This window comes from Zootoca vivipara, chromosome 7 (assembly GCF_963506605.1).
Source record: "Zootoca vivipara chromosome 7, rZooViv1.1, whole genome shotgun sequence".
NCBI lineage: Eukaryota > Metazoa > Chordata > Lepidosauria > Squamata > Lacertidae > Zootoca > Zootoca vivipara.
In genome coordinates, this window is record NC_083282.1 from 3,364,593 (window position 1) to 3,381,471 (window position 16,879).

The 16,879-nt window shown below is 47.0% G+C and overlaps 1 protein-coding gene across 2 annotated transcripts in view; it reads left to right on the forward strand.

Annotated features, from left to right (window-relative positions):
- The window catches only part of DDR2 (discoidin domain receptor tyrosine kinase 2), a 55,639-nt gene that overhangs the window by 17,671 nt on the left and 21,089 nt on the right, over positions 1–16,879 (forward strand). For both annotated transcript variants that reach the window (XM_060276574.1, XM_060276573.1), the window contains 6 exons: positions 2,407–2,509; positions 4,203–4,434; positions 5,846–5,993; positions 9,527–9,623; positions 12,553–12,736; positions 14,539–14,782. In XM_060276574.1, the coding sequence (XP_060132557.1) occupies positions 2,407–2,509; positions 4,203–4,434; positions 5,846–5,993; positions 9,527–9,623; positions 12,553–12,736; positions 14,539–14,782 (1,008 nt within the window). The remainder of the gene's footprint in view (positions 1–2,406; positions 2,510–4,202; positions 4,435–5,845; positions 5,994–9,526; positions 9,624–12,552; positions 12,737–14,538; positions 14,783–16,879) is intronic.

Genomic DNA, 16,879 nt, shown 5'->3' on the forward strand with positions numbered 1-16,879 from the left:
AGGGCTGCACATGGGCTGCTCCTGGCGGCTGCAACAATAGCCCACGGCGGCACAGCGCCTCAGCAGCTCCCGGGTCGGCGCGCCCACGGAGCGTGCAGCAGACGCCGCCACCGCTTCTGTTTGGGCTGCAGCGGCAGCAGGAGCCACAGAATGGGGAGGGGGCTTCGCAGCAGAAGGCGAAGAAGGTGGAGGGGCTCTAAGCCGCAGAACCAGGCCTTGCCCCCGGGGAGGGACGGAGGGAAAGGAGGGTGGACCTCAGCTCACGCCCCCACCGGGCCTGTGGGAAGCGGAGGCAACTTGAGCGCACAGCTTCTCGGCTGCTCGGACAGCCCTCCCTCTCTCCCTCCCTCCTCCTACTCAGGCGGGGCAGGCGTCAGTGGATGTGGCAAGGGGGCGCCGCCCTGCCCCCCTATTGCCTATTGCCCCCCTATTGCGATGCCCCTGGCTGCACACACACGCTCTCCCCCGGGGCAGCACCCAGGATGAAACTTCTTCCCGGAGTCAGTTTTCACCTGGGCTCCGTAGCCCCGCCCACGTGTTTGCCCCCTGATGGCAAACAGTCTTTCTCGCAGATCTTCCTCTGGAAGGCTCCTAGGGCTTTAAAGTGCTTCGAGGAAGATAGAGCTATATATAGCTTTTATCTGGTCATTAATGCTGCTTAGAATCATAGAATTGAAGATCTGAAGGGACCCTAAGGGTCATCTAGTCCAAACCCCTGCAATGCAGGAATCTCAACTAAAGCATCCATGGTTCTTTCCTAATATTAAGGAACGCACATTCAAAATCTCTTGACAGGTGGCATTATGCACCAGCTAAACTTCACATTATATAAACTAGTACTCATAATCATAATGCTAAATAGATTAGAAAGATTAGAAAAACAGTATTCTATCTTGTGCTGGAGTCATTGTGGTAATAATGTGGGCTCATGGGGGGAATAGATAGATGATAGATAGATAGATAGATAGATAGTGTGTGGAAATTAGTAAAATAACTGGCTTGATCCTTAGATCCAAAGCACAGGCTAAACACCCTCTCCAGCAAATGAGAGCTCCCAGCAGAGTTTAAAAAACACAACCATGTAGCACTGTGAAGCATGAAGAGTATAGGTTGTTAGACTGTTTATTCCAAATACAGAGCTCCCCCTCTCTACTCCTCTCTATCCCTCTCGCAAAGAACAAACCACACTGTTAGTAAGTTTAAATGCTTTACTTACAAACTCCAAAGGTCAGACTCATGCACTATTCTATGCAGCAGCATGTCCAAAATATGTTTTTCTGCTTCATCCTTTTTATTTTCCATTCTATTTCTTGGATTATTATCATTGAATATTGTGTTTGTAACATCTTTATTGTTTGTTTTACTGAATCTTTTCCAGGTTTTTTTTTAACCAACTCTTTCTCTTTTTTAATCAATTCTTCCAATACCTGTTTTTTTTTTGTCTCTAAACCTTTTCGCTCTAAACCTGAAATCAGCCCTGTTTAGGGAAGCTTTAATGTTTAACATACCATTGTATTTTAATATTTTGTTAGAAGCTGCACAGAGTGGCTGGGGAAACCCTGCCAGATGGGCGGGGTATAAATAGTAAATTATTATTATTATTATTATTATTATTATTATTATTATTATTATTATCTGGCAGGAGTGGTGCTAGGGCTTTTTGCGCCCTAGACAAAAACACCTTCTGGCACCCCCCGCTGATGCCCCTGTGTCCCCTCCATTGGCGGGAGCAGCGCGGGCCAAGGGGGGAGCTCTGTGCCCTCCCGCCTGTGGAGGGGATGCTTTGAGCTCCTCAGCGGCGGCGGCTGCAGCGAGCGAGCGACGGCAGCGGCAGCAGCGCCCATAGCTGAAGGCTTCAGCTGCGGGCGCTGCCGCCGCCGCTTGCTCGCTGCAACCGCTGGGGAGCTCACAGCGTCCCCTCCGTGGGCCGGAGGGCGCTGAGCTCTCCTTTTGGCTTGCACTCCTCCCGCCTGTGGAGGGGATGCTGGGGGCTCCTCGGCGAGCGAGCGAGCACACGGCGGCAGCGCCCATAGCTGAAGGCTTCGGCTGTGGGCGCTTGCCACCACTACTGGCGCCGCTCACTCGCTGCGGCCGCCGCCGCTGGGGAGCTCTCGGCGTCCCCTCCATAGACGGGAGGGCGCTGAGCTCTCCTTTTGGCTCGCGCTCCTCCCGCCTGTGGAGGGGACGCTGTGAGCTCCTCGGCAAGCAGGCGGGCGGCGGCGCGAGGGTATTGCGGGGCAGGCTCGGCAGCGCCCCCTCCATTTTTGCACCCTAGGCAATGGCCTAGTCCATCTAAATGGACGCACCGGCCCTGTTTTTTGGTGAGTGTTTTGTTGGATTAAAAAAACCTGTCATTACTGCTTTACTGACATCCCAAACCGCTCTCTCTCCTCTCTCTCTCTGCAGCTGTCTGCCGCTACCCCTTGGGCATGTCAGGCGGGCACATCCCGGATGAGGACATTACTGCTTCTAGTCAATGGTCTGAATCCACAGCAGCTAAGTATGGAAGGTAAGAGTGAGATGAACCTGGGTCTCTCACAAACAAAGATATATGAGCCTGGGACCCTCAGTTCACATACCCCAGTCGTTCCCATATCTCACTGCCTGTGCTTTTGCTACTCCAAAAGTGACTGCACCCTCTTAGGCTACATTGTCTGAGGTCAGCAAAAAAGGGAAAGCTGACTCCATCCTCAGAAGAGCCCATGGTCTACTGTTGGCACCATTATTGTACCAGGGCTCAGCCCCAGAACCTGATCACAGTGCTACGGTTCAGACATTGAATATTGCCAGCAGTAATAGAGCAGAATGAACAGGTGTTGCCGGGTTGTTCATGGTGTCCTTTGCTTATCACCGATGTACCCAACTGTGGCTCATGAGATGGTTTGCTGGATGCTGCCCACATCCACTGCTGAGCACCACTGAATGGGGCATGTGAGGTGGTAGAGAATGCATGAGGGCTTTTGTCACAGATGGGTGTTGGCTACTCCCAAGTAAGCACTCCACACATCCTCTGGATTTTCAGAGTTTTATTGTGCATGCTATATACAGTGGTGAGATGTCTCAAATCATGTCTTCTCTGCATGGATGAGAAGCCCGCAATGGCGTCTGGCGGGCTCTGCCTCAGTCTTTAAGACTGGTCCCCAAAATGCCCCTCCTGGCACTACGGGTCCCCGTAGTGTCCAACCTTTCTCCTCAGCTGCCGTTGATTCTTCCCCCTCCCTTCCACCCTTTGATGCAGCTGGCTCCACCCCTTCTTCTCTGCTTCCCAACTGCAGCTGAGGCTCCAGTATTCTGCTAGAGCCCTGGAACCTCCTCCCTGCCTTGCTGCTCTTGCTGCCGCTCTCCCAGCTGGTAGAAGTAAGCAGAGTGGGCTGCTCTCTGCCAGCCCTCTCTCTTACAGCTTTTAATTCAACATTGTGTGGGTGCACAGCTACTGAATGACTGGCAATGCCCAGTGCCAACAGGGGCCATGATGTTAACAATACCTACTGGCAAAGCCGGCCCAAGACATTTGGGCACCTGAGGCAAACCACAAAATGGCACCTGTTTTACATCAGGGAAAAGGGAGTGAAGATCTACATGTGCTATGTTCCCACCCGAGGCATTCGCCTCAACTTGCCTCATTTAGTTACTATGGTCTATCACCACTGATACATCACCACCATGAATACGCATAAGCCCCCTTTAAGCCATCTGAGCCTCGCCATGCCTTGCAGCAGCAAACTCCATATGATCATTGAATGTGATGTGAAGAGTTCCTTGTTTTGCCTCCCCTGAGTTCTTTCATGTGAGAGGGGGGAAACCATTATCACTATCCAAATTCTGTCCACCTGTCATAGCCAGCTTCCAGCCTATCCCTTTGTCCCAGTCAGGGCTGCCATTCTCTTGTCCTCCATTCCATCCCTGAAGTCAGCCCAACTCAGCTTCTCCAGTCCTGGCTTTGCCCTGTTGCCACCCAGGTGGCACATCTATAGTGGTAAGTAGGGAAGGCACAGGTGCTGAGGTGGTGAGAGTAGGAAGCTGAATGGGAATGGAGAAACTGGACTAGTGGCTGAGAGGGCCAGAGCTAGATAAGGGAGTCAGAAGAAGGGGATGAATGAAAGAATGAGGCAGAAGCACCATTGGAAGTGAAAGGCCAAGATGGGCATTGACCACAAATGAGTGGGTGACACCAGCCAGGTCCACTTTCTGCTTTTCTCTAGGCTAGGCTCAGAAGAAGGAGATGGTGCGTGGTGCCCTGAGATCCCTGTGGAACCAGATGACCTCAAGGAGTTCCTGGAGATTGATTTACATGCTCTGCACTTCATCACCCTGGTAGGGACCCAAGGCCGTCATGCAGGAGGTCACGGCAACGAATTTGCACCAATGTACAAAATTAATTACAGCCGGGACGGCACCCGCTGGATATCTTGGCGGAACAGGCATGGAAAGCAGGTAAAGCAGTAGGGAGGGGGTGAATAATAATAATAATAATAATAATAATAATAATAATAATAATAATAATAATAATCGTTGTTGTTGACTATAGAAAGTCTGTGGCAAATAAAAAACAACAGCACAGCCAGGGCTTAGCCACACTTCTCTTTTGCCCCGCTCTTCCAGGCACAGGTCTGTGCTTCAAAGCTATGTGTTTGGAGCAAACAGCAATTCAGGTTTTCCACATACAGTGGTGCCTTGACTTACGGATTTAATCCGTTCCGAAGTCACCTTCGTAGGTCGAAAAATTTGTAAGTCGAAAAGCGCCATTGGAAACGCGATTTCCCATAGGAATGCATTGGAAACGGAAAAAATCGTTAAGTCGAAGCAACCCCATCTAAAAATTCGTAAGTCAAAAAACCCTATCTAAAACCACCGCGGTTTCCATTTGGATGTTGAGAAATTTGTAAGTGTGTGGCCATTTGCCCCACTCGTAAGTCGAAAAATTCGGTTGTCGAGTCATTCGTAAGTCGAGGTACCACTGTAGTGCTATTTGCTCTGACTGAGCTTTAAAGAACGGGTTTTTGAAGGAAAAGCTCCAGAGCTGGCCATATGGCCGTGCTCGGACACGGACTTTTGAAGTGTGGATCATGCTTGGAAAGAGCAGAGGAAAGGTAAGTGTGGATATGCCCTCAGTAATGCTGTAGTAAGTTCTGAAGCCCAAGAGCTCATGTTGAGGACCCCATAATGATTCCAAAAATGCAGGCAACTTTGTTGAATTATACACATACATACAGACGTGTGTATGCATGCCTCAAAGTGCACCAGCACATTAAAAAGGTAAAGGTGAAGGACCCCTGAAGTCCAGTCAAAGGTGGCTACGGGGTTGTGGCGCTCATCTTGATTTCAGGTCGAGGGAGCTGGTGTTTGTCCACAGACAGCTTTCCAGGTCATATGGCCAGCATGACTCAACTGCTACTGGTGCAATGGAACACTGTGATGGAAACCAGAGTGCACGGAAACACCGTTTACCTTCCCGCCACATTTTGGTGCTCAGAACTAAGTCAAGGACCAAAGAATTCCCTGAACTCGACAAGATTTCAGCAGAATCTTTATGTTACCATGAACCCATGTTTTGGGTGAAGATGCAGAACGTACATAAATTGCCAATGTTCTCTAGGAGTTGGAGAGGCTATGCTACTAAAGAGCAAAATATGCAACCATTTTAAACACCTGATTAAACTTATAGCAGAATTGAGTTGACCTAAATAGAAAAATCTCATTAAATACTCAGTTGCTAGAGGGCACCATCAGAATAATAGCTATGCAAATTTCAAGGAGAACTGTGGTACAATTACCGTGGCTGCAACACTTCTCTGTCTACCCAGCAGCCTTGTTCTTGGTCATTTTATGTCCTTTCCCCCCTCAGGTGCTTGATGGGAACACCAATCCATACGATATTGTCCTCAAGGACTTGGAGCCACCCATCATTGGCCGATTCATCCGCTTTATTCCTGTGACTGACCATTCCACAAATGTCTGTCTCAGGGTAGAGCTGTATGGTTGTGTCTGGCTAGGTAAGTACAGCAATTCATTGGAACGATGACCTATCAGGGTGACTTACACTGTAGGCAAATATAATTTTTGTAGAGCGGTGAGGCTATTCTGGAAGCTTCACCACTGTGTTCCATCCAAATATACCTTTTTTGTCCAAAGTTGAGCTCTTGTGGGAAGCGGGGGCAGTAGTTCTGCAAGGTTGAAACAGAAGCTAACCGTGCATAGTGTTGATTGGCCAGCCTCTGTGAGGTCAACAAGGATTCTGCCCCCCCTTTCGAAAATAAAACAACTAATGAACAGGTCAATCAATGTGATGCTTTAAAGGAAAAATAGCATATTTGGCTAACCCTCCATACAATGGCAGTGATCTAGACAAATGTGTACATACCGTGTTTCTCCGAAAATAAGCCATACCCAAAAAATAAGCCATACCCAAAAAATAAGCCACTACCCCAAAAATAAGCCATAGTGATAGGTTAAACTGTACCATACTTAATTAAAAAAAATAAGACATCCCCTGAAAATAAGCCACCGTGGTTTTTTTTGAGGAAAAATACATATAAGACGGTGTCTTATTTTTGGAGAAACACGGTAATTAGTGTCTGCACCCAACTGTTCTGGGGTTTTTCCTTTGCAACAGATGCATCCCATCCACAACATGGACAAATGGCTTGCCAGATATATATTGAACTCAATGCAGGGCATACAAAATCTAAAAATATTAAATAATAACACCCAATCTAAAATCATAACAACCGTACTTCACTCGATGGCATGGGGAGAGATACCTGTGCATCTGAAACAAAACTATATGAAATAAAATCCTACCATTATGAATTGAAATGATCAGGATCTTCCTTTCCATTAGAGACCCATGACTTAAGTTTTTTTAATGCAATAACTAAATTCCGGAGATTATTTTTACCATAAGGATATAGACACATATTTAAATGACTGTCACTGCTGTGCTATAGAGATGCTGCCAGCTCAAAAGTTCCTTTTGGCAAAACATCTTCATGGTATCTGTCTACACATTTACAGTAGTAGGAATAACTGTGGAGAAATTTGAATATGTGTTTTAATAATCTTTAATCTCTCCTAATAAATTTCATCCCAGAATAAAGCAATTCCTACCAGATATGGAGGGGAAAGCCCCTTTAGTTCCACAACCAGTTTCTTAGATTAAAAAAACAGTTTCGAAACTGAGCTGCTGAGATGCAAACTTGCAGAAAAACTCTCATTCACAGCTGTACTTAGCTGGATTATGGCTGTTCTTGGTCACAGATTGTGGCCATTTTTGTTCACATTACTCTGAAATGAGAGCAGCAAAGAGGAAACTAGAGAGGGAAAGTGGGGGCAAGTGTGGAACTGGTCAAGGAAAAATGTCTCAACTGGCAGCATATTCCTTTGCACAGTGATACGTCTAATTTACTTATGTGTATCACTTTCAAATGTATAATGTTTCCTGGAACTTTAAAAATTCATAGAAATCCAGTGGTTTAGAAAAGTGTCCAGTGAAGTGCAGAAGAGGACAATTTAAGTGACAGAAAGCAAAATCTGCTGTTTCCAAACTGATTGAAGATTTAATGCTTGAAGGAAAAAAGCATTCAGTTTAATTTAAAGGGCTAGAATGGGTAACTTTATGTATTTATTTTTGTTCTTAATTTCATTTACTACATTTTAATTGTATCATAATACTTGATTAGAACTACTTATTAATATTGTTATAGCTATGAAATAGGAAAGCAAAGATAGCATTGTCTTAATAATGATAAATACAGCATTTCTAAAGCTCATCTGAGCGTTTGAAGTGCTTGGTATCCATTATTTTGCAATCTGTAAAGCAACCCTGTAAAGTAGGTCAGTATTTTTTCCTGTACAAGTTGGGGTGTGTGTGGAATTACAGAGAGAGAATACACAACCACCCCTCAATAGCACACAGAAAGATGCCACCCCAATCTCTGAGCAGTGAGAGATTCCAGGGGTTCCAGGGGTTTACTCAGAGTTCATGTTTGCTTTTGGAAATGAGGAACAGGGGAGATTATGGGGTCTTCAGGGCATATGGTTTGCGTGTTAAGACGCAGCGCCTCTTCCAGAGCCGGGAGAAGGGATGGACGGGAGCCCCTTCCTCCGCCCCTCCTCCCAGCTTCTATCTTTCCTTCCATCCATCCTTCCTTCCTTCCTTCTCTCTCTCTCCTCTTCCTTCCTTCCTTCCTTCCTTCCTTCCTTCCTTCCTTCCTTCCTTCCTTCCTTCCTTCCTTCCTTCCTTCCTTCCTTCCTTCCTTCCTTCCCTCTCTCTTCCTCTCTCCTTCTCCCCCCCTCTCTCTTTCTCACCCCTTCCTGCCTTGTCTCTCTATCTTTCCCTCTCTCACCCCTTCCTTCCTTCTCTCTCTTCCCTCCCCCCTCCTTCCCCCCCTCTCTCCCTTCCTTCCTTCCTTCCTTGTCTCTCTATCTTTCCCTCTCTCACCCCTTCCTTCCTTCCTTCCTTCCTTCCTTCCTTCCTTCCTTCCTTCCTTCCTTCCTTCCTTCCTTCCTCCCTTCCCTTCCCTTCCCTTCCCTTCCCTTCCCTTCCCTTCCCTTCCCTTCCTTTCCCTCCCTTCCTCCCTCCTTCCTCTCTTCCTCTCTCTCTGTACCCCCCCTCTCTCACCCCTTCCTTCTTCTGAGCCGTTGAAGGCTCGCTAGAAAAGAATATTTTCTTCTTCTTTTCCTCCTCTAAAAACTAGGTACGTCTTATGATCAGGTGTGTCTTATGGAGCAAAAAAATACAGGATATGGACTAGATATTTATAACTTATTTTGAGGTGTAGGGGTATATTAACTGTAGTTCCTGATCAGGCTTACTGATTGAGCTCTGTTTCAAACTTTTATGCAAATAAGGAGCTAGGAACTTTATCAGGGGTAAAGAAATATGTGCCAATTTTTGTGTCATGAGGTCCTATTTTCAACCCCTTTCCCAGACTACACTGTTAGAAACTCTGCCCTTTTTGCAGCTTAAAGGCACCACACAGGAGCAATTAATTAGGATCACAGGAAGTACTTTCTTTAAATTAATTAATCTCTGCAGTATTATCTTGTTTTAGCTTCAAAGAGGTCAGAATCCTTAGAACATAAGAGTACCTGAACTGCAGGAAGGTGTGGTTCAGAAGAGGGCTGGAGTTTATTGAGCAATTATTCTGATTTGTTTGCAGAAAAGTGTTGCCCCACACTTTCAAGGGCATTTCCCCATCATTTTCCTTCCCACAAAAACTCATTTTATTTTTTTTAAAAAACTCTACACCACTTAGATTTTTGAAATATTACATGGTGAATTAGTGCTTTTTTAAAAGCAATTTTGTTGCTCAAGAGTGCCAAATCCACTAACTGCACAACCTAAATTTGCAAGTGTGTGAATGATTCCACTTGGAAGCAGTCTAGACCTCAGCCAGTCTTTCTTCCCATTTAGCTTAGTCTGTTCCCAGCCTCCAAGCTCTCTGTGTTTGTGAACTTCTCTCCAGATCTACGTTCTCACCAGCAGCAGCAGTGCAAGAGTAACCCCTGTCTCATCCCTTTACAGATGGGTTGGTTTCATACAGTGCTCCTGCAGGGCAGCAGTTGGCTCTACCTGGTGGCACCGTGATTTACCTGAATGATTCAATCTATGATGGGTACAGGTGAGTTCCTGAGTTCATGATGGGTGGAAGGGAGAGAGGAAAGCCATAGCTGCCAAGTACCCCGGTTTCCCCGGGAAACTCCGTTTTTACTTACCTTTTCCCGGTGGTCCCCCATATCACTTCGTCTCCCATTTTTCTCCGTTATTTTCTCCTGCCGGCAGCCATTTTTTTCCTTTCCAATTTGACCTTCTATGGGCACCAAAAATGGCCACCACCGGCTTCAAAAGTCGCATCTACGCATGTCCGGAAGTGCATAGATGCGACTTCCGGTGTCGGCGGCGGCCATTTTTGGTGCCCATAGATGGGCGGAGCGACACCGGAAGTTGTGTCGACGCACTTCCTGGCATGCGTACAAGCGACTTTCGAAGCTGGCGGCAGCCATTTTGGGTGCCCATAGAAGGGCAAAGCGACACGGCTGCCGGTCCCGGATTCTGCAGTCCGGGACTTGGAAGGTAAGGAGGAAAGCCTTCAGCCAAGTTAATATTTCAGAGTGAAGGAAGCAGGCAATCTCATTGATTTAAGAAACATAACAATAGTTTCAAATTTAAAGATAAATTGTGAAGAGTAACCAGTGCCTTTTTTCTAGAAAAATAGGTGCTGGTACTCACCATCAAGTTGTTACAGTAAGTGTCACACTTTTTAACAAACAAACAAAAAAGAGGTTTACTTGAGTACCCCCTGGGGAAAAACCGAGCACAGGGTATAACTCTTTTTTAAATAATTTTCGGTGCTCCATCCAGTTTCTTCCTTGTGTACTTTATAGTTTAAAGTGCATGTGTGCATCCAGTGGAACAACCGGCCCCCAAGTTTTGTATCCAACCTAAACCAGTGCCACAAACTAAGTCAAAGGTGATTCTTTTCCAAGAATCTGCTCTATTTTCCTGCTATTTGGGGATTTGAACATGAGAACAACTCTGTTGCATCAGACCAGTGGCCCATTTAGTCCCGCATCCTTTTCTCACAGTGCTCAACCATTCAAATAGCCCTCAGAAGGTTGTCAGTAATAAAATGAGATAAAATCTATAACTTTTCTGCCAGCCACCTCTTTCTGTACCTTTATACTTTCTCATGGTCACATGACAACCCAGCCAGATGGGCAGGGTATGTATGTATGTATGTATGTATGTATGTATGTATGTATGTATGTATAAACAAACAAACAAAATTATAATTATCCTCATCTTCCAAGTTCAACCAGAGACATGGAATTGATGCTAATTTTTCATGTGATAAATTCCTTGTGTGATGTCTACCCATCACATTTTTGTGGAGCAAATGACCTTTCTGCAAAATTAATTGCTTCATTAGCTTTTACTATGGTATTTGAACAGGTAAACAGCAAAGCAAGTTATCACATGGAAATGGCCCAGCAACGACACCATAGCTCAGGGGTAGCCAACACGGTGCTCCCCAGATGGCCAGCATGACCAGGGATGATGGAAGTTGTAGTAGCCCATGGCAGCTGGAGAGCACCAAGTTAGCTACCCCTACTGCAACTAGATTTCTAGAGAACTACAAGATTCCTTCCTTGTGTAACCTGGGACTTTTGGAACTTCCTGACAGCCTCTCTGTGCCTCTTCCTGACAGTGTCTCACAAAAAACTCTCATGATGATTTTGGGATCATCAGGGCATGTACAAAAAGGGGCTCTTCCTCTCATCACATGAGAGGAATTTAGTGTATCAAAAACTAACGTGAGAATTTGCCTATCCCCGGGCTAAATTGGACTTTCAACTGAGTTTCCAGCTGCCAATTCCACAACAAGGGCGTACCCACCACGGGGCAAGTTAGGGCAGCTGCCCTACTCTAGAAGCCAGCTGCCCGCCCCCCCCCCAAGCTAAAAAGAAAGAAATCTCAATGCAAAAAGTGGGGTGCGCGGCCCCAGCCAGAAAGAAACAGACCAGCCCTCCCCCCTTTCCCCTTTCCATAACCCATCGCACTTTCTCCTCTCCCCCTCCCACTATCGAGCTGCAAAAGCGGTGGGGTGTAAACGTAAGAGACGGAGGGAAACAGCGCACCCGGGGGATGGGGCGAGCTGCCCAGAGGGGCGACCAGTGCCGTGGGCAGGGGGGCAGGAGGGGGCAATTGCCCCCCCAGAAGCAAAAGGCTAAGGGGCGCAGCGTGGCAGCCCCAGGCTCCGGCTCCCAGCGCAAAGCTCCAGAGGCGCGAGGGGAGCGTAAGCGGAGGAGCGCTAAGCGGGAGCGGGGAGTGTAAGTGGAGGAGGCAGCCACAGGCTCGCGTTCCCCGCGCACCTCTGGAGCTTCGCGCCGGGAACGGGAGCTTGGGGCCGCCTCCTCGGAAGACCTGGGAGGTGCGGAGGAGGCAGCCCCAGGCTTGCGTTCCCCGCGCGCCTCTGGAGCTTCGCGCCGGGAACAAGAGCCTGGGGCTGCCTCCTCAGAAGAGCTGGGAGGACGCAGGCCACGTAGCCCCGCCCATATTCCCACTGTGGCCCCTCCCCTCCCGCCCCTTGCCCCCGCCCCTTGCCCCCCCCTAATTTTGATCCTGGGTACGCCCCTGTTCCACAATTTATCCATCCATTAAATGGTACAGGAGATCGCCATCTGTATCCTTTGCCCTCCTGTTTGAGCCAGGACAATCTTGCTCAGGGGTCAGCAAACTTTTTCAGCAGGGGGGCGGTTCACTGTCCCTCAGACCTTGTGGGGGGCCGGACTATATTTTGAAACAAAATTATGAACGAATTCCTATGCCCCACAAATAACCCAGAGATGCATTTTAAATAAAATGACACATTCTACTCATGTAAAAACATGCTGATTCCCGGACCATCCGTGGGCCGGATTTAGAAGGCGATTGGGCCGCATCCGGCCCCCGGGCCTTAGTTTGGGGGCTCCTGATCTTGCTGATATTTAGAAGGAAAAGGTTGGGATTAACTGTGTTCTTACCCCCCCTCTCTTTTCACCTGCCACTAGCATGACGGAAGGACTAGGCCAGCTGACAGATGGGGTTTCAGGCCTGGATGATTTCAGCCAAACCCACGAATACCATGTATGGCCTGGTTATGACTATGTTGGCTGGCGCAATGAGAGCACTGCCAATGGCTATGTAGAAATTGTCTTCGAATTTGACCGGATCAGAAACTTCACCACCATGAAGGTTAGTTGCTAAATTCAATGCGAGCTCCCATGTTTTCTTCAGACTTGGCAGCAGAGTGAAATTTAGAGAAGATGTGTAGGGATCCTTTTCCTGCTGCCCAACCCCACATTTCAAACCTCAGTTCTGAAGGCTCCAGCTGGTGCAAAAAGGTTCAGCTTGACTGTTGACTGGGGTAGACCAGTGCTAACAGATAACTTGGATGCTCAAAAGCTTGCACTGGCTTCCTATAGGCTGCAGGACCAAGTTCAAAACTCTTATATTAATTTACAAGGCCCTTATCTGCTGGGGTCCAGATACCTCAAGAATCACCTAGTCTCTTATATCCCACCCCAATCACTGAAGTCTTGAGGGACCCAATTTTATGGGACTCACTTCCAGTTGAAGTCAGAGGTGTTGAGCTTCCATCACCTACCAAAACCTTTTTTATTCCAGTTGAAGTCTGATTTTATAGTTTTAACCTATTTCTATCTTTTCTATATTGAATTTCTGAGACTGTGGTAGTTAAGTGATACATAAATGGTTTAAACAAACAAACAAACAAACAAACAAACAAATAAACTTTTGGCCTACACACTTGAGTAACCGTGATTATAAACAATTACACGTGGGCCTTTGTTCTAAATATGTGTGCCAAAGTCCAAATTCCCTGACCTGTGTTGATGGCAGCCATTTTGAAATCTGACAGGGAACATCTGGTTGCCAGGGAAGAGTACAGGCCCTCCAAAACTGAGACGCCATCTTCTGGGGCTGCAATCCTGTGCAAGTCATGTTACCCGTACAAGTTCTCAGCACCCCGCCCCCCACCCCCAAAGCACTTGTTGGGGGCATGGTGTTTTGGGGCACCACACAAGATTTCTGCCCTGAAAAAAGGGCTTTTTTGGGGTGAGAGTGTACCGAAATTGTGTGAGCTCACAGTGGCCATTTGGGCTGCTGTCCTCTCTCAAGAAAAAACAGGGTGTCCTGTTGTTTTTTCTGGGACAGTTGGTGTGTATAAGAGTGGCACTGGCAAAGGATAAACAGGTTTTATATTTTGTGCCTTATGCAGAAAATTCAAATGTTATCTTTCCTTTCCACTAACTGATATGGGACACAATCCACTGATACCTTATTCTACTGAAATGGATGAGAGCTTGGGTCGATTAAGTGCAATGGTTTCAAGCTGCATCCCATTCATTCCAGAGGGGCCTGTGCAGGAGAAATCAGGAGAGAAGGGCCTGGCTTTGCCTAGCACCTCAAGGGTGCAACCTGATGGATAGAATGGGTGGAGCAAGCGGCAAAGCAGTCAAGAAGAAAATAGTATGTGTGCGCGCACACACTGCGATTCTGGACCTCAGTCCTGAAGTGCTTCTCCTTCCCCAGAGACCCGAAGAAGAAGGCTAAAATTCTGAAATTTTGCCATATGCTAAGATCTGGCAACCAAAGGTGTCAGGACAAGAGCCCAGAACAAAATTCTGTAATAGCACAACCAATGAATTGCTGAAGGAGGCATCTTATAGCTTGATTACTCAAAGGGAAGCTGCCCTGAGTTCATTGAAGCTTACTCCCAAATATATGTCCATAGGAGCGGAAGCTTAATATGGCTGCCTTGCGTACACTTGCAGTGGGAGAGTATTATTACTTATTTATTTCATAACACTGATATAATACTTGATTGCTTCCCCTGTTAGTTTTCTATGTTTCGCTCTATTGTTTAATGTAGCAGGGCTTTCCAAAAACGTGGCAACCTTAGCTGGGGCATTTCATAGTCTCTGGGTGGGATCACATCACCTCATGCTCACCCATCTCATGTCTCCATTACACAGGTTCACTGCAACAATATGTTTGCCAAGGGAGTGAAGATTTTCAAGGAGGTGCAGTGCCACTTCCGCTCTGATGCAAATGAGTGGGAGCCTAACGCCGTCTCCTCAGTGCTGGTGTTAGATGATGTGAACCCCAGTGCCCGCTTTGTCACAGTGCCCCTTCTCCATCACATGGCGAGTGCCATCAAATGCCAATTCTACTTTGCTGACACCTGGATGATGTTCAGCGAGATCACCTTCCAGTCAGGTATTACACAGGGATGGAGGATGGAACTACAGTATGTGTGTTTGTGTGTATTCTAGTAAGTGAGAGATCTTTGGGGAGGGAGCCAGGAATCCTTGTTCATTGCTAGAATATACAGCAGAAGGCCTGATGTGCTGGGAAAGTAGGTTTCATTTTCTCATATGCCTGGATGCAGCATAGGCTGATGAACTGTATTTGTCATAATGATATACAAGATCTTCTTTGGCCGAGTAAGATTGTCTTCCATAAACAGTGTTTTAACAATGAGTCCATAAGTGACTGTGGAGGCCAATTCTGAATCCGCACATCCTTCCACAGTGGGGACATCATAGCTGCCAACCCTCCCATTTTTTGCGGGAAACTCCCTAATTCCAAGCCACAGCTGTCAACTTTCCCCTTTTTTTGCTGGAAATTCCCTTATTCCAATGCCGTTTCTTGCTGCTATCCTGGATTGTTAGATATACCGTAGACTGTCCCCGGGACAGGTGAGGCTGCTGATCCCTTATTTTCAAATCCGAAAGTTGACAGCTATGGGGGACATTGGTTTCCGGGCGGGAGTTGATCTCGTTGTAGATTTGCCAAGCGTGCCTTCCTCTTAGCATGTTTCTCCCTTGCGTCCTGAGTTCGAGTGTCTTCAAAGCCCACGGCACCTTTGATATACAAGATATATGGTACAACACAGAAGACCTCCTCTGTACATGCAGCAAAATTGGTTCAGTGAACAGGATTGTGCCCTAGCCACTCCTGCCTTCACTCTAATGTCTAAAGTCTGCATAGGTGCATACACTTCATTGCACATAAATGTGACTAGAGTATGAATGACTAAGGCCAGGTCTGTTTCCCCCAGGGAAGGATGAAGTTGATGGACCAGAAAGTCAGTTAGGAGTTCCTTTTACTAAGTTGTAAAACAGTGGCCTTTCCTGGAGAAGTCAGACTTAGACATGCTTATTCCTGTTCTTGTTACTGCCAGGTTGGACTACTTTAATTCACTTTCATGGGATTGCCCTTGGAGTCCAGAAATGTCACGTGGTCCAGGAGGCTGCTGGGCACAGCTGATTATGCCAGTGCTATGTGTGTGTGTCACGGGTTGCCAGCTGGTTTCTAGGCTCAGTTCAAATTGTTGGCCTTTCGACCAGGTGTGAGAGCCTCCAGGTTTCACTGCCTGTCCCTTGGGCATCTTCCTAGGCTACAGCCTTTATTGGCCTTGTTCTGTCCCACCTCACCTTGTGTGTTTTTGCATGGCCAGAATGTGCCTGTCCCTGAATTGTGATAATCTTTTCCTTGCCTTTGTGTGGTAAGTTGAGTTCAAGCCATACAAAATTCGGAGGTTTCTACACCCCCACCCCACCCCTCTCCAGCCAAGCTGAGCCTGCCACTGGTCTGCTGCCTGGTCTAAACTTTGCTTAGTCTCTGAGGCCTCTCCTCTTGTCCCGCTCACACTTTCCTTCCCGTGTCTTTTTGCCCCGTTTTCAATTTGCTCCAGGGCTCAGTGTTCCCACTTGTGATTTTTGCCTCAGATTTTATCCCCGAAAACCTATGTTTTCCTGTTCTTTAGTCCTATAATCAATAGTCTGCTTTTTGTGTTCTCCCCAACTTCAGCTCTGCCCACCTATGGCAGCCAGATGCTCAGAAAGCTGGATAATTTCAGACAGTCTTTTGGCATACAAAAGAAGTGGAGACCCTTCCAATAAATATCATTTTATCACAGGTTTTACAAGAGCAGTAAACAGGGGAAAGTAAAGTAAAAAAATAAATAAAATAAAACATGCAGAGAAAACCGGAAGTGGTTCTCAAAGCCGAAGAGACAATTGGAAAAATTACCCTGCAGGGGTAGGTGGGGAAAGAAGGAGAGGGGGGGGAGCAGACTCTCCCCAACATACGAAGCACATGAAATCCGATTCAGGAGCTATGTTAGGACTGGTTCAGAAGAGGAACAAATTTTTATTCAGGTTTTCTGCAGACTGCCATTTGCTCCAGTTCAACAGTAACCAGTAGGTTTTCCTGGGGAAAGTGGTGGGACAAAAACCCTATAGGACCCAGGATACTAGATCAGTAGGGATCACAGGCCAAACAAAAGTGTGGATGGGCCACTGACAGGAG